We start from the raw sequence: 17,379 nt of genomic DNA, 5'->3' as shown, positions 1-17,379 counted from the left end.
ACTACCAGTTCGGCGCCTGAAAAAGTTTGCGCGCGGGCGCTAGCTTCGCTCGCCCGCGCATCAAACACACACATACACGTTTGCACTTAAGACTTTCTGCGCACAACATTATAAAAGGAATAAAATTTACATTGTTTTCAAGGAAGATTTTTCCGCCCATGTGCAGAACAGAAAATCAAGTTGGCGCCACTGAGGATAGAACCGGTACCGTCATGTGTCCGTCAGAGTTACTATCTATTCAACCGTACCGGTAGGAACCCACCTCTGCTACCATCTTTCCTGGGTTTTGTGCCTTCCAGATGTGGCCCATCTCAACTGTGAGATTTGCTTGGGAAGACGCCAACTGGGCAGGAGGCCCTGAATCTGAGCCGTTGAAGAACCTCTTCAGGAGTTTGAGAGATCCTAGATCTTCTCGCTCTTCCCTAGCCGAAGCATCTTGAGGGAAGCCTCTGGAAGTTCATGCCAGTCTAGAGAGAAGCAGGGCTGATCTTACTAGATCACAGAAACGGCTGAGTAAAAACTTAAGATTCTCACGGTCCATCCGGTGTGGGGCGTGGATGAGGAGACCTTGATACGTGAAGTCCTCCCTTCCGTCTTGGCACATCTCAAACCACAGAGGCTTGCTGAAACCTGGAGCAGATGAGGGCTCCTTGGTGCTCTCTGAGCTGGGTAGTTTTCTTTCCGGCGTTTCACGACCCAACTAGGTAGCATCATCAGTGCTAGTAGGGAGCGGGGTTTCCTCTCTTGTATATATATATATAAGTGGCTCGCTCTGTCGATGGGAGTGTTGTCTTCTTCTTGGTAGTTCCTTGATTAAGCTGTTGTTTATCGTTTGTCTGAGTTGGTAGCACCACCTACCAAGTTCCATTAACCCTATCAAGGAACTACCAAGAGAGTAGACCTCACTCCTTTTGTAGCCTTGATGATGTTACCTATTTGGGTCATGGAATGTCTCCAAGAATGCAATCAAACTTGGAGAGCACCAAAAATCCTACAGTCATTGTCCTCCTCCAACCCTCTCCCTTCTAGCACTGATGATATTACCTAGTTGGGCCATGAAACGTCTGCAAGAAAACCACCAAGCTTAGAGAGCACCAAGGACCCCACAGTCCTTCTCCTCTCCACACACCCCACTCCCTTCTAGCACTGATGATGTTACCTAGTTGGGCCATGAAACGTCTGCAAGAAAACCACCAAGCTCAGAGAGCACCAAGGACCCCACAGTCCTCCTCCTCCTCCTCTCCACAAACCCGACTCCCTTCTAGCACTGATGATGTTACCTAGTTGGGCCATGAAACGTCTGCAAGAAAACCACCAAGCTTAAAGAGCACCAAGGACCCCACAGTCCTTCTCCTCCTCCTCTCCACACACCCCACTCCCTTCTAGCACTGATGATGTTACCTAGTTGGGTCACGAAACGCCTGCAAGAAAACCGCCAAGTTCGGAGAGCACCACGGACTCCTCATTTCAACCCCGAGCTACAAATTACCCTTCTTTATCGGTGCAACTTATTAGTGGATTCCTGGCTACCCTATATACGCGCATCTTCCCACCCTAAAGCTATACATTATAAACAGATTGTGGTGTCGGTAGGCACATAGATAGGCACATATTTTGTCTCGCTTTCATTCTCTCCTTGGGCTTGCCGTTTGAGGGGGGCATCGTAGCTGCCTTAACAAGAGGGGTCCTGCTTTGTGCCAAAACCGAGTTTCTTGTCCCCCCCCTGCCTCCCCTCCCCCCCAGGATTACGCCAAGGCAGCCTGTGCAAACTCTGTCCCCCTCCCCTTCCTCTCTGTAATTGTAATTCTTCTCTCTGCCTCATTCCGAATGTCTTAATATCTTGTATTTATTTTTGTTGACCAAGTAAATGCTTTTCTTTTTATTTTTTAACTGGGCTGGTTCTTTCTTCTACCACCATGCAAATAAGGCCGCGCGCGTCCTCCTCCTCGACTTCGCGACCGCCACCCAAGTCCAAACGTTTTGTCGCGAAGCGAGACGTCGGCAAGCTTTACCCTCTTTCCGGCCACCGTTGTTCAGCGGACACGGCGGTGGGTCCGTTAGCAATGAGGACGTTCAGTGAATCAGGCGTCCCCCTTTGTCTCAGAAGGGGATCATGTCACAAACACACACACACACACACACACCTGGGACCGTCGTAAATACGAACCAGTTGCCAAGCGTCCGAATTTGAATGAGGTAATCCAGGGAATGCAATGGTCGTTAAGTGTCAAAAACACTCATAAGTCGCTTTTGTCCGTGCTGTCGTAACTCTGAACGGTCACTAAATGGACAGTTGTAAGTCCAGGACTACCAATGTTAGATGGAGGATTCAAACACACCCGTGGCGGGGGGGGGGGAGGAAACAAACCTTAAGGTTATCCTTGGATGCTCTTAGGCCCGTATTTTCGTTTTTGTCTTGCAATCAAGTCATTCCTTTAATAGATGGACGATGGGTTAATTTGAATTTGGAAGCCCTGCAGATGTTTCATTCTCCATGTGTGGTTTCCAACTGTGTTATGGCCCGTCAGTGGCCGGTGGAGTTGGCAGCAGATTCGGACAGTGAGGAGGTTGGGGAGGAAGATGGGCCACTCCTGGAGTCTGGGGAAGGCTCTGAGGAGGGCTCTGTGTCGGAGGCAGAGAGGGGGCCAGAGCCGTCCGACAGTTATCAGCTGCCTTCGGAGTCTGACATCAGTGAGGCAGAAGAACAGCTGGAGCCTCTTCCCAGTGTGTACATGCGCAGAGCTGCCAGACGAAGGAAACAGCTAAAGTACAGGGGTCGACTTGGGAGTGAGGCCACAGGTGGACAGTGAATGGCCCCTCCCAGAGGGAATAAAAGAGGAACGGAAGGGGAGTGGAGTTTGCAGGAGACAATTAGTTCGCTTAATTGGTTCGTGACTCTCCGAGACTCCAAGTTCTGCAGAGATCGGCCTGGCAGCTCTCCAAGCCAGATAAGGTCTGTGACCGTAAATCCTCCCTCGAAAGACTTTGCTGGATGTGAAGGAGCAGAATTCACAGTCGATTAATAAAAGGGATTTTTGTCGGGACAAGGAGTTGGCTTCCTGCTCTCGGGAAGCCTCGCTCAGAACACTGGGCCTACTTTGATCATTGCTAGATACTTGGTAAATAACATTTGCCTTGCTTCCTGGACAGAAAGGTGACAAAATAGCCCATCCTAATTAACACATCTTGGCTTATTTGAAGACACAAACAAGATCCTTGACACATTTTAGATTGATATTTGGGGGCCAAACCAATGGGTGGCTACTAGCCTCATGGATACAATTGAGTGAAGACACCAGGCTGGAAATAAGTTGACGGTGAGTTCTAGTCTAACCCCAGGCATGAAAGCTGGCTGGGTGACTTTGGGCCAATCACCAGGAGACGGTGAGTTCTAGTTCCATGAAAGGTTCCTGGATGACTTTGGGCCAATCACCAGGGGACTATGAGTTCTAGCCTGCCTTAGACCTGAAAACTGATTGGATGGCTTTGGGCCAATGACTGGAAGATGGTGAGTTCTAGTCCCGCCTCAGGGATAAAAGCCAGCGGGATGACTGGACCAAGGACCAGGCGACGGTGAGTTCTAGTCCTGCCTTAGGCATGAAAGCTGGCTGGGGGACAGGACATCCGTGGCATCACTCACAACGTGAGTCTGAGATACAGAACTCTTGCAGGAGGCTAAAAGAACGGAGGCCCGGCTAACTTCATGAGGCAAGGAGTTCCATAGGTCAGGGGCTGCCACGGAAAAAGCCACGCTTCCTAACTCCCGGATCCAATGTGGTACTTTTTTTGTGTGTGTGCGACAAAAAACACTCGGCAACCGATTTGACAAAACGAAACGTGTTTCCTGAATTAGTTCTTTCCGCCACAGCTACCTTCGCAAGCCGAGACGGCCCCCCTCATTCATCTGGCTGATGTTTGTTTATCCTCTCGAATCCAGCCCTCGGCGGACGGGACGGTGAGGCAGGAGACATGACGCGCTTCTTGGCATCCGACCTCCTGACGGAGCGTTTGTTTGAGTAGCTGTGTTTGCTGCTTTTTCTTAAAATACACAATTTCAGAAGAAATTAGATTTGCAAGATTTCCATTGCAGAGGGAGCAAAGGGCAACCAGCAGAGGAGGCTTCTTGTGTTGGTAAACTTTTTATCCTTCTCTCTTTTGATCATCATTAAAAGATGAATTGAATAGAATAGAATAGAAGACAAAAGATAGAATAGATTAGAATGTAGAGTAGAGTGGAATGGAATGCAATGGAAAGAAATAGAAAATATAGAATGGAATAGAATAGAATAGAATAACAGAGATAGAAGGGACCTTGGAGGTCTTCTAGTCCAACCCCCTGCTTAGGCAGGAAACTCTACACCATTTCAGACAAGTAGTTATCCAACACTTCCAGTGTTGGGGCATTCACAACTTCTGGAGGCAAGTTGTTCCACTGATTCATTGTTCTAACTTTCCAGAAATTTCTCAGTTCTAAGTTGCTTCTCTCCTCGCTTAGTTTCCACCCATTGCTTCTTGTTCTGCCCTCAGGTGCCTTGGAGAATAGCTTGACTCCCCCTTCTTTGGGGCAGCCCCTGAGAGACTGGAAGATGCTATCATGTCTCCCCTGGTCCTTCTTTTCATTAAACTAGACGTACCCAGTTCCTGCAACCGTTTTTCATATGTTTTAGTCTCCAGTCCCCTAATCATCTTTGTTGCTCTTCTCTGCACTTTTCCAGAGTCTCCACATCTTTTTAAAATCGTGGCAACCAAAAATGGATGCCGTATTCCAAGTGTGGCCTTCCCAAGGCCTTATAAAGTGGTATTAACACTTCCTGTGAAACTTGAAGAAGTTTCTAATTTGTTGCTGTTACCCTAAACCCAGTGGTGGGCTGCAGCTGGTTCGGACTGGTTCGATCAAACCAGTAATTGCTACCTGCGCAAATACCCACCTATCTGCCCCAGTGTTTTGTTGTTACTAGTTGGGAAGTCGTGTCCGACCCATCATGACCCCATGGACAACGTTCCTCCAGGCCTTCCTGTCCTCTCCCATCCTCTGGAGTCCATTTAAGCTCACGCCAACTGCTTCGGTGACTCCATCTAACTACCTCATTCTCTGCCGTCCCTTTCTTCTTCTTTTGCCCTCCATCGTTCCCAGCATGAGGCTCTTTTCCAGGGAGTCCTTCTTCCTTCTCATTAGGTGGCCAAAACATTTGAGTTTCCTCTTCAGGATCTGGCCTTCTAAAGAGCAGCCAGGGTGGATCTCCTCTAGGACTGACCGGTTGGATGGCCTTGCAGTCCAAGGGACTCGCAGGAGTCTTCTCCAGCACCCGAGTTCAAAGGCCTCCATTCTTTAGCGCTCAGCCTTCCTTGTGATCCAAACTTTCACAGCCATCCATTGCAACTGGGGAAATCATAGCCTTGACTATACTTTTGTTGGCAGGGTGATGTCTCTGCTTTTTAGTCGGCTGTCTAGATTTGGCATAGCTTTCCTCCCCGGGAGCAAGCATCTCTTCATTTCTCGCCTGCAGTCCCCATCTGCGGTGATCTTAAGAGCCCGGGAAAATAAAATCTGTTACTACCTCCATTTCTTCCCCATCTATTTGCCAAGAGTTGAGAGGGCCAGATGCCATAATCTTAGCTTTCTTAATGTTGAGTTTCAAGCCAACTTTTGCACTCTCCTCCTTCACCCACATCCAGAGGCTCTTTAGTTCCTCTTCACTTTCTGCCATTAGAGTGGCAGAATATCTGAGGTTGATGTGGGCCCGTGCGCTCACAAGCAGCAAACCGGTTGTTAAGGTATGTGCAGTCCAACACCGCCTAAACCAGCTTCAGAAATACGCCCGGTCACTTTGGATTCCTGGGAGATCTCCGTCTGCACTTTCCAATTGTCAATTAACGGCTCTGTTTGGGTTTGTAATGAGATTTCGTCGCGTCAGACAGAACAGAGACACACGCAGTACCGAGGCTGACAAAAGTTCACAAAAGTCCCTTCTCTTCCAGGGGCTTCTGGCGCTAAATTCAGACCCATCCAGATGTGCCTGGTTCCAGATGCCGTCAACTTGGATGTTGGCTTCAGCGGAAGGGAATTAGAATCACAGCGTTGAAAAAGAACCAGTTTGCCCCGGTGTCTCTTAGATCACATTTTAGATTTCCCCGGGGACGATTACTAGAGCTTGAATCCGAACTAAAACAGCCTTACTAAGCCGAACTAAGTCAGCCCTCTTGTCCAGCCCACCTGTAGTTTTTCTATGTGTATTTTAAAAACAGCTGGAGTCTTAAAAGAAGACCCCAATCTTCTGGGTTCGCGGAAGAAATATTGCAAGTATCTATCTATCATCTAGCTATTTAGTTATCTAGAATCGAATGGAACAGAATAGGAAAAAAAAACCTTTATTGTCATTTTGAAATGTACACTAATTGGCATACAATAAAATGAAATTTTGTTGCACACAGCTCTCAAAGGGCCTCCACTTCCAATATACACAACATGAATTTAACAAAATAAATAAATACAAAATTATGTATATTCCTACATATACTGTATTCTATCTATATCTATCTATCTATCTATCTATCTATCTATCTATCTATCTATCTATCTATCTATCTATCTATCTCTATCCTATCTATCTATCTATCTATCAATTTATCTCTATCCTATCTCTATCCTACCTCTCTCTACCTACCTACTTACCTACCTTCCTACCTACCTACCTATTATCTCTATCCTATTTGTCTGTCTGTCCATCTATCTATCTCTATATCAATCTATCAATCTATCTATTTATCTCTATCCTATCTATTTGTCTGTCTGTCTGTCTGTCTGTCTGTCTGTCTGTCTGTCTGTCTATCTATCTATCTATCTATCTATCTATCTATCTATCTATCTATCAATTTATCTCTATCCTATCTCTATCCTATCTATCTCTCTACCTACCTACTTACCTACCTACCTACCTACCTATTATCTCTATCCTGTCTATCTCTATCCTGTCTGTCTGTCTATCCATCTATCTATATCTATATCAATCTATCTATTTATCTCTATCCTATCTTTACCTACCTACCTACCTACATCTATCTACCTACCTACCTACCTACCTACCTACCTACCTACCTACCTACCTACCTACCTACCTACCTATCTATCTATCTATCTATCTATCTATCTATCTATCTATCTATCTATCTATCTCTATTTCATCTATCTATCTATATCTATCCTCTCTATCATCTATCTATCTATCTATCATCTATCTATCTATCTATCTATCTATCTATTTATCTATCTATCTATCTATCTATCTATCCATATATATATTCCACCTATCTATCTCGATGCCCTTCCATCAGAGGACAAGTAGAAGGGTTCTGGGATTATTGGGTTCCACCTATGTCTTGCAAGTATTTTCTATGGCATTTTATAGGGATGATAATAGTGATGGGAATTTTACTTTTAATCATATGGGGGGTATGCACGCATGAAAATAGAGGCAGGAAAGGGATGGTAGAGGAAGTCTATGGAATCCCTTTCCCCCACAATCGCTCAAAAAGATCAATTGTTCCACATTCTGATGGACCAAGGTGCAATCCCGAAGGGATATGTATTTACCCTCACCATATACATGGGGAAGCTAGTACTTGGATAACTTTGACATGTTGGTTACAGGATATAGAGGCACCATGTTTCATGACGTGGAAAGTCTGGCCTGCGAATAAGAAAGCTCCCCGGTATGTGAGAGGTATGTCATATTCTGGAAAGAATAGGTGTCGGTCACGAATAACCATCAAGGTGACTGAACAAACGATAGGATGGTATCAGTGCACCCAGTATCAATCAGAAAGGACTGAAAAATTTATAATGGCAGAAGTAACCTCCAGAGCGAGTATAGGATATCCTCCTTTTAGCGAATGGTTCCTGTCCTTTTTGGAACAGCAGCTAGAGGGGGGAAGCGACGGTTTTGGCCATCTCGAGAAAAGAGCATTAAGATTAGTTAGGACGAGAAAAGAATTGAAGGATGACACCTGTAGGGCCTGTCTACAAAAGACTAAACAAGGTATAAGGATTTCTATGACCTTAATATATTATACTATGAAGCCAGAATGTAATGAGACCATATTACCAACATGTGTATATAATAACACTCAATACAACCAGTGCCACACTCCAAATGGAATACAGTGCTATGAGCCTAAAGCTGTAGGACCTATCAAGAGTACTGTTACTATTGTAGGATATAAGGGAGGTGGATCTGCAGATAAGGTAACACAGTACAAAAAGGGAGAAAATTCCCTGGTGGGATCCAATACCACTACCGGAACCACAATTGATATTTGCTTTGATGTTTGTGCAGCTATTGAGAAAGGACAAGGGCAGAAGTCCTGGGGAGGGGTTACTTGTGGGTCACATTCTTGGGAACAACAATATATTGTCAACCGCAGGTACCTGTGGCAGGAGCCATCTTCAGGATCCACATATGGTGGTTACGATGGAACTACCTATTGGTATGCCCCTATAAATCATCAAACTGCTAAGGGACCCCCTGGTATAACCTTATTCCAGCCCTCGGTAACTACAGACTGTCTGTCAGGTTCTTGTACACCTCTGTGTCTTCGATTTAATTTAACAGAAGTCAATCGCTATTATACTAAAGATGATAAACATCCTACCATTAGATATTTCACTTTGGGACTCGGGGTGGATGGAATAGGAAAAGACCCTTACGGTTGGATTGTCATAAAAACCGAGTTGACTAAGCTAACAAATCAGCCTGTAAAGTTCTTCTGGAGTTATGAAGAAGAGATTGGAAAACTTAACGACCTACCCACGCCTCCGAGGGCAAAGAACATGTTTGTAAATTTGGCTCAGGAAGTAGCTAAAGAACTTATGCTAAAGAATTGCTTTGTATGTGGAGGGACTACAATGGGAGATAGGTGGCCATGGCATGTGCAAGAGGCAAATTATACTGAAATAGCACTATACCAAAGAAACTTCACTTTTAAAAATAATTTCAATGAAACCTGGCAGGTTACATCCCATATAGTAGGTCATATATGTTATACTAGAAATAAGAATAACCAAACTAATCGGAATAAACCCATGGGCTTTTTGAAATGTACTAATGAATGGGAAAATAATATTTGGAGTTCACAAATTAATATGAGTAAACCTGAGAACTCGTTACTGAATGTAACTCAATTACAAGGAATCTGGGACCCAGAAAACGATACCGTTGCATGGAATTCACCTGATGGATTGTATTGGATATGCGGTAATTTTGCATATAATATGTTACCTGCGGGTTGGTATGGGTCATGTGTTCTGGGGGCCATTCAACCTTCATTTTTCCTAATTCCTATTGAAAAGAGACAAAGATTGGGAGTCCCTGTATATGATGTTCTCGCACGACGTAGACGTTCAGTGGATCTCTCTAAAGGGATAAAAATAGGTAACTGGAGGGATGATGAGTGGCCCCCTGAGAGAATTATTGCATATTATGATCCTGCAACGTGGGCACAAGATGGATCGTGGGGATATAGAACGCCAATTTACATGATTAACAGAATTATTAGGTTACAAGCAGTATTAGAAGTGATTACAAATGAAACTGCAAAGGCGTTAACAAAACTTGCAAAGGAAAGTGTATTATCAAGAACATATATTATGCAGAATCGCTTAGCCTTAGACTATTTGCTCGCTGCAGAAGGAGGGGTTTGCGGAAAGTTTAATCTTAGCAATTGTTGTATACAAATTGATGATTCTGGAATAGTAATAGAGAAAATCACCCATAAAATGATACAGACAGCTCATGTTCCTGTACAGACCTGGACCGGCCTGCTAGATGAAGGAGGGTTCCTAGGGGACATTTTCAGAAACTGGAAACAAGCCTTATTTATGGTTGGTGTAATTTTTATTGGATTAATGTTGTTGCCATGTCTAATCCCGGTAATAAGAAACTTAGTAATCACAACTGTGAAAAGTATTATGCAGGCCCAACAAACAGAGAAAACAATGATGGTACTAAAGGAAATTGGTAACCAAATACACCTGTTGGAAAGTATGGACACTCTACACCCTATGAAAAATACTGAAACTGAGAAAGAAAGACTGAAAGAAATAAAAGAAAATATTAAACAAATCACCAAATAAGAAATGGGGGAATTGGAGTAATAAAATAATATAAAGTGTTTATATTTTACTGAAATAGTCCCCTAGGGGGAGCTATACCACGTGGTAATGGCGGAGGGAAGGAATATGTAAATGCTTGAGAGGAGAACAATGAAGGTCACAAAAGGGGAATCACATGACCACGAAACACTGCAACCATCCTAAATATGAATCAGTTGCCAAGTGATAAAGTAACCCTGGGGATGCCACAGCGGTTGTGAGTGTGAAAAACGATCAAAAGTAACTTTTTCCAGGGCCATTGGTAACTTTGAACGGTCACTAAATGAACTGTTTTAAGTCGAGGACTACCTAATTACAGAATTTTCTAACAAGAGCCCTGGTTGCAGAGTGCTTAGAGTGTAGCATTGCAGTTCAATCCTGACCAGCTCCGGTTTGACTCTGTAAACCGCTTAGAGAGGGCTAAAGCCTTGTGAAGCGGTATATAAGTCTAAGGGCTATTGCTATTTTCCTTCCTTCCTCTCTTAATTCCCTTTCTCATTCTCCTTCCTGGTGGTGACACAGTGGATAGAATGCAATATTGCAGGCTAATTCTGCCGACTGCCAGCAGTTTGATCCTGACCGGCTCAAGGTTTACTCAGCCTTCCATCCTTCCGAGGTGGGTAAAATGAGGAGCCAGATTATTGAGCTGACTCTAAGCCGCTTAAGAGAACGTACTGTGAAGCAGTATATAACTCTGCTACTGCTATTTAGGAAGGAAGAAAAGAAGGAAGGAAAGAGCTGTGTTGGCTCAGTGGTTATGGAGTAATAAAATAATATAAAGTGTTTATATTTTACTGAAATAGTCCACTAGGGGGAGCTATACCACGTGGTAATGGCAGAGGGAAGGAATATGTAAATGCTTGAGAGGAGAACAATGAACTGTAAGAGGAGTGGCTATGAATTGAGCGGGAAAAATGTGATTGCTTGATTGGCCAGAAGGATGCCAAGGGCTAATTGGCTAAAAATTGTATTTCCAAATAAGGTAAAAGATAGGGTAATTATTGTCTCTGATTGGTCTGTAACCACCCTCGTCAGGCTAGCTGACCAGGAGTAGGAGGAGCTAGGGAGGGTATAACTACTGTTTAGGGAGGCCATATTGCAGGCTAATTCACCTGCCTGCCAGCAGTTCGATCCTGACCGGTTCAAGGTTGACTCAGCCTTCCGTTCTTCCGAGGTGGGTAAAATGAGGACCCAGATTGTTGGGGGCAAGAGGCTGACTCTGTAAACCCCTTAGAGAGGGCTGTGAAGCACCGTGAAGCGGTCTGTAAGTCTATTGCTATTAATACAATAGCAGAGTTGGAAGGGACCTTGGAGGTCTTCTAGTCCAACCCCCTGCCTAGGCAGGAAACCCTACACCGTTTCAGACAAATGGCTATCCAACATCTTCTTCAAGACTTCCAATGTTGGGGCATTCACAACTTCCGGAGGCAACTTCTGTTCCACTGATTAATTGTTCTAATTGTCCCATCCAAATTTTCCCCACAGCCCATCTTGCTTAGCTTGCAAGCTTAATGTAGGCCATTTGCCGGCTGAGACCAACTGATGCTAAATATTTTATGAGGCTTTTTCATTAAGACTTCGCCAGCTCAAGAGAGTCCAAAGACAGACGCCTGAAAAAGTCCCAGCTTTGCACAACCACAGCAGAAATCATCCTGGAGGCGCTCAAAAAGACCTTCCACCCAGTTTAAGATGCAGCTAACGTCAAATTGGGCGACCAATGATTTTCCCGGAGCACATGGGAAGGACTATATAAGTATCCACAGCGTAGTGCTTGAGCTCCGGTCAGATCTGCGGACGGAGGAGGAGGACTTAAGAATCCATCGGAGGGGAGCAGAATTATTTGGGCTAAGCTTCTCGTGAGAAGTTCGCATCTTCTTAGCAACTTGGGTGAAGGGAGGGATACAAAACCGGGTGCTCAGATGGGCAGATATAATTATTGCAATGGCAGGCGATGTAAGATTGCAAAGGGGCAGAGTTTTTGCACACCCCGATCAGTGAGAGGTGGGCGGTTGGTGAACCTGGGGGGCCCAGGTGAAATGAATTGCCCTCGTAGCCTTGCAAAACTGGACTATTGAAAGGAGGGAGTGGTGGGTTTCTGTTGCAGGAATGTTCCCGTTTTCTTGTATCGTTCTTTGCTCAAAGTGGGTGCTCATTCTTTGCTTGGCATCGTTTAAAGTTTCCTCAGGAGAAAGGAGAGGAATAGGAGAAAGGGAAAGGCAGAGGAAGAATGGGAGGGAATGTAAGAGTAGGAAAGAGGGGAGGAAGGGGAAGAAGAGGGGAAGGGTAAAGGGGAGGAAGGGGAAGGAGAGAAGGGAAAGGAGAGGAGGAAGGAAGGAAGGAGAGAAGAAAGAGAAGAAAGGGGGATAGGAAGGAGGGAGGGAAGCAAGGAGGGAAGGAAGGAGAGAAGAAAGGAGGGAAGGAGAGAAGAAAGGAGGGAAGGAAGGAGGGAATGTAGGAGAGAAGGAAGGGGGGAAGGAAGGAGGAAAGGAAGGAGAGAAGAAAGGAAGGAAGGAGGGAAGGAGGGAAAGGGGAAGGAGGGAGGGAAGCAAGGAGGGAAGGAAGGAGAGAAGAAAGGAGAGAAGGAAGGAGGGAAGGAGAGAAGAAAGGAGGGAAGGAAGGAGGGAATGTAGGAGAGAAGGAAGGGGGAAGGAAGGAGGAAAGGAAGGAGAGAAGAAAGGAGGGAAGGAAGGAAGGAGGGAAGGAGGGAAGGAGGGAAAGGGGAAGGAGGGAGGGAAGCAAGGAGGGAAGGAAGGAGAGAAGAAAGGAGAGAAGGAAGGAGGGAAGGAGAGAAGAAAGGAGGGAAGGAAGGAGGGAATGTAGGAGAGAAGGAAGGGGGGAAGGAAGGAGGAAAGGAAGGAGAGAAGAAAGGAGGGAAGGAAGGAAGGAGGGAAGGAGGGAAAGGGGAAGGAGGGAGGGAAGCAAGGAGGGAAGGAAGGAGAGAAGAAAGGAGAGAAGGAAGGAGGGAAGGAGAGAAGAAAGGAGGGAAGGAAGGAGGGAATGTAGGAGAGAAGGAAGGGGGAAGGAAGGAGGAAAGGAAGGAGAGAAGAAAGGAGGGAAGGAAGGAAGGAGGGAAGGAGGGAAAGGGGAAGGAGGGAGGGAAGGAAGGAGGGAAGGAAGGAGAGCAGGAGAATAGAGCTATCTATCTCTTCCTCTCTTAAGTGCTGACAACTGCTGTGGGCTGTTGAGGAGGGTAGGGGGGGCTATTCCGAGTGAGCCTGCCTCCCCATTTCTCATCCAGGGAAATATAACACTCTGCCTTTTTCAATATTTCCTAGAATATTTCATCCTCCTAGGAGAGAGGTGGGTGCTAATCTTCCCACATCTTTTCATAGGGCTGGGTTGAGACTTGAATGCCGACAGTAACGCTGCCAAGAAAGATTCCCAATTTTCCATTCTTCCCCATTCTTCCAGATTCCGCAGAGATCATGGCGTACAGAAGATCCCTCCTGGTCTCCTTCTGCATCGTTTTCTCTATCGGCCTGCAGCTGGCAAGAGCTCAGCACTGGTCCCACGGCTGGAATCCCGGAGGCAAGCGAGAAATTCCGTCCCCTGGAAACTTTGAGGTACATCAACGCGAGACTCGATCTCCCGTCCACATTGCTCATTCCAGATGCCTTAAACGGACGAGAGGTAGCCAGGTTGCCAGCTAGTCAGAGAGGACGGTAGCTGTGGACCAAGACTTTGGATAGCTGCCAGCTCAGGGAAAGCAGACTTAAATCTACTGTTTTAGTTTTGGTCAACACACTATAAAAAAGATGTGGAGACTCTAGAAAGAGTGCAGAGAAGAGCAACAAAGATGATAGCAATAGCAGTTAGACTTATATACTGCTTCATAGGGCTTCCAGCCCTCTCTAAGCGGTTTACAGAGTCAGCATATCGCCCCTAATAATCCGGGTCCTCATTTCACCCACCTCGGAAGGATGGAAGGCTGAGTCAACCTTGAGCCGGTGAGATTAGAACCGCTAAACTGCAGGTAACAGTCAGCTGAAGTGGCCTGCACTACTGCACCCTAACCACTGCGCCACCTTGGCTCTTCATGATTAGGGGACTGGAGGCTAAAACATGCGATGAACGGTTGCAGGAACTGGGCCTGGCTAGTCTAGTGAAGAGAAGGACCAGGGGAGACAGGAGAGCAGCCTTCCAATATTTGAGGGGCTGCCACAGAGAGGAGGGGGATCAAGTTATTCTCCAAAGCACCCAAAGGAGAGATTCAACCTAGAAATAAGGAGGAATTTCCCGACTGTGAGATCAATCAACCCATGGAACAGAAGTTGCCCTTAGAAGTTGTGGGAGGTTCATCCCTGGAGGCTTTCAAGATGAGACTGGACTGCCCTCTTTCAGAGATGGTGAGGGTGAACCTCTGGCGCACCTGCCAGAGGTGGCACCCAGAGCCCTCTCGGTGGGCATATGCGCTCGCGCCACCTGCCCTTCTGGTTCTCGGTCTTTGCAGTTGCCAGAGTGCCGGAAAACGCCCCTAAAACAGCCTGAAAAATCGCCAAAAAACCCAGTCAAAAAACAGGCACGCATGTACCGGCCGGCTGGTCTTTGGGGTTCTCCTGCGCATGCGAAGACCAGCTGGACCTGAACACCAGCTAGACGGCGTACACATAGGCGCGAAACAGCCGGTCTTCGGGTTTCCAGCACTGCGGCACACGCATAAATGCACACAGGTTTCAGTTTGGGCACTTAGTGCCGAAAAGGTTTGGCCTCAGTGGTGTAAGGTTTCCTGCTTGGGGGGCTGGACTAGATGACCCACAAGGTCCCTTCCAACTCTGTTAAATCTGTCCTTTTCTCTTCCCTGGCCTCCTTTCCAGGACTCTGAAGAGAGCAAACTTTGTGATGGAGGAGCCTGCCCGTTTCCAGAAGTCCCAAGTGATAAAGTGGTGAAGAACTTACTGGTAAGCCGTTGGGAGTTTTGTCTAGATGAGATCCTCCATCATCCAAGTCGTCGTTGTCCCGCAAAGTTGCTTTCTTTCCGGCTGGACTTTCTTCAGAAAAACGGTTCGCTTCTCATCGAAGTTCTGAAGAAGCTTCTTGGATGAGAAGCGAAACGTTTTCCAGGAGGAAAAAAAAACAAACAAGAAGTAAATCCACTTGATATTTGGAAAAGCACCAAAACATTGGATTCTTCTGGAGAAGATCGAAGGCTCCAGAGGGTAAAAAACGGTCCTACGAGCAAACCGGAAATGACTTCTGAAGGCCCCTGAACGCTCCGGAAGTCACTTCCGGTTTGCTCGTAGGGTCGTTTTTTTGCCCTCCGGAGCCTTCAGGGGTCCCGTCCCTACCAGCAAACTGGAAGCCCGTTCCTGAACGTCCGGTTTGCCCTTAGGTCCGTTTTTTCGCACTCCGGAGGCTTCAAGAACCTCTGGAAAGCGGAAAACGGCCTCAAAAGAAGGCCGAAGTCAGCTGGCCACTGCGTGCATGCGCTCTGGAGCCGACAGGGCAATGCCTTGCGTGTCCTAACAAATGGCTCTACGTGCCACCTGTGGCCAGCGTGTCATAGGTTCGCCATCACAGGTGCATAATCTACATTGTTCATTCCATGTGCTCTGATTGGAGTTTATATTTTGTTTCCAACTGGAGAAGGTTAATCAGACCAGAATTATTATTTTTTTTTTTAAAAAAAAACATTATTACTTTTCTTTGAAAGTTGAAAATGCAGCAAGTCAGTAAATTCTGTTGATCACAAGTCTGTTTTTTTTTCAATTTTATCAGGCTGGGATCCTGACTGGACAACGTCAGAAAAAGAAATGAAAAAAGAAAGAGAGAGAACCCTTTCCTTGAGGAAGACAGGCGGCCTAGAAACATGAAATATAAGTATATAAATGAAATATAAATAAATGAATAAATAAATAATAGTTTGTGTGCTTTTGGAAGAATCACTCCTGAGCTGGAGCTTTTCCCTGCGACGTCTTGTTGACATAACATCCTTTGTGAATTTGAGATCTTCCGGCATTAAATTGCCTACATCATCTTTTAATGACCCCCATGATCCCTTGTGAGGTGGACTCTGGGCAATTGAATGGAGCAAGCAGAGTGTTTTAATGGCCGGATGCCCTTCCTGTCGCCAATGCGGAGCTATATTCAGCAGATAAATTATCATCGTGTCCAGAGAGAGAAATATCTGCCTCTACACCTAGGATCAAACGCATAAGCCTCCGGATTGTGAGGCGAGAACGCCACCTCTAGGCCGCCCCACCACTTGTTAAAATTCTGCAGTTCGTTGTTTATTATTTTTAATTACTAGCTGTATATTTTATTTATTCTTAGTTACACTGAGAACATGTACACCAGAGACTAATTCCTTGTGTTCACGGCCAATTAAAAAATCTATTCTATTCTTCTATTTTCCATTCCATATTTTCTGTTCCATTCCATTCCATTCTATATTTCTATTCTATTCCGTATTTCTATTCTATATTCTATTCTATTCCGTATTTCTATTCTATATTTCTATTCTATTCTATATTCTACTCTATTCTATATTCTATTCTGTATTTCTATTCTATATTTCTATTCTATTCTGTATTTCTATTCTATTCCGTATTTCTATTCTATTCTGTATTTCTATTCTATTTCTATTCTATATTCTACTCTATTCTATATTTCTATTTTATATTCTATTCTATATTTCTATTGTATTCTATGTTTCTATTCTATATTCTATTCTATATTTATATTCTATTCTGTATTTCTATTCTATATTTCTATTCTATATTTCTATTCTATTCTGTATTTCTATTCTATATTTCTATTCTATTCTATATTCTACTCTATTCTGTATTTCTATTCTATATTTCTATTCTATTCTGTATTTCTATTCTATTCCGTATTTCTATTCTATTCTGTATTTCTATTCTATTTCTATTCTATATTCTACTCTATTCTATATTTCTATTCTATATTTCTATTCTATATTTCTATTCTATATTTCTATTCTATATTTCTATTGTATTCTATATTTCTATTCTATATTCTATTCTATATTTATATTCTATTCTGTATCTCTTTTCTATATCTCTATTCTATATTCTATTCTATATTTCTATTCTATTCTGTATTTCTATTCTATATTTCTATTCTATATTCTATTCTATCGTTTCCTGATTGCTTATTTGTACCCTATGATTAATTATCATTGTTGTACCTTATGATTCGTGACGAATGTATCTTGCCTTTTTATGCACACTGAGAGCTTATTATGCACCGAAGACCAATTCCTTGTGTGTCCA

General features: G+C 44.6%; 1 protein-coding gene across 2 annotated transcripts; it reads left to right on the top strand.

Moving 5' to 3' along the window:
* The first annotated feature begins 11,235 nt into the window (after nucleotides 1–11,235).
* Nucleotides 11,236–16,091, top strand: LOC148043745 (progonadoliberin-2). 2 transcript variants are annotated; one of them, XM_087723754.1, is made up of 4 exons: nucleotides 11,236–11,321; nucleotides 13,559–13,710; nucleotides 14,962–15,045; nucleotides 15,863–16,091. In XM_087723754.1, the coding sequence occupies exons 2-4, from the start codon at nucleotides 13,573–13,575 to the stop codon at nucleotides 15,899–15,901; spliced, it is 261 nt and encodes an 86-aa protein (XP_087579880.1). In that variant the 5' UTR covers nucleotides 11,236–11,321; nucleotides 13,559–13,572; the 3' UTR covers nucleotides 15,902–16,091. The 2 variants fall into 2 exon arrangements, with proteins under 2 accessions (XP_087579880.1, XP_087579879.1); XM_087723753.1 differs by lacking the exon at nucleotides 11,236–11,321 and adding an exon at nucleotides 11,933–12,003.
* The last annotated feature ends 1,288 nt before the right edge of the window (nucleotides 16,092–17,379 follow it).

Source organism: Thamnophis sirtalis, unplaced genomic scaffold, assembly GCF_051295495.1.
Source record: "Thamnophis sirtalis isolate CommonGarterSnake01/CBP01778 unplaced genomic scaffold, rThaSir2_p1.2 scaffold_10, whole genome shotgun sequence".
NCBI classification, from domain to species: domain Eukaryota; kingdom Metazoa; phylum Chordata; class Lepidosauria; order Squamata; family Natricidae; genus Thamnophis; species Thamnophis sirtalis.
Note: the sequence above shows the minus strand (reverse complement) of the source record. Positions and strands in the feature narration are given on the sequence as shown.

Coding starts and splice junctions, on each gene's coding strand:
- LOC148043745 (XM_087723754.1), top strand. CDS start 13,573: ATGGCGTACAGAAGATCCCTCCTGGTCTCCTTCTGCATCGTTTTCTCT. Junction 13,711..14,961: donor CGTCCCCTGGAAACTTTGAG/GTACATCAACGC, acceptor CCTCCTTTCCAG/GACTCTGAAGAGAGCAAACT. Junction 15,046..15,862: donor AAGTGGTGAAGAACTTACTG/GTAAGCCGTTGG, acceptor CAATTTTATCAG/GCTGGGATCCTGACTGGACA.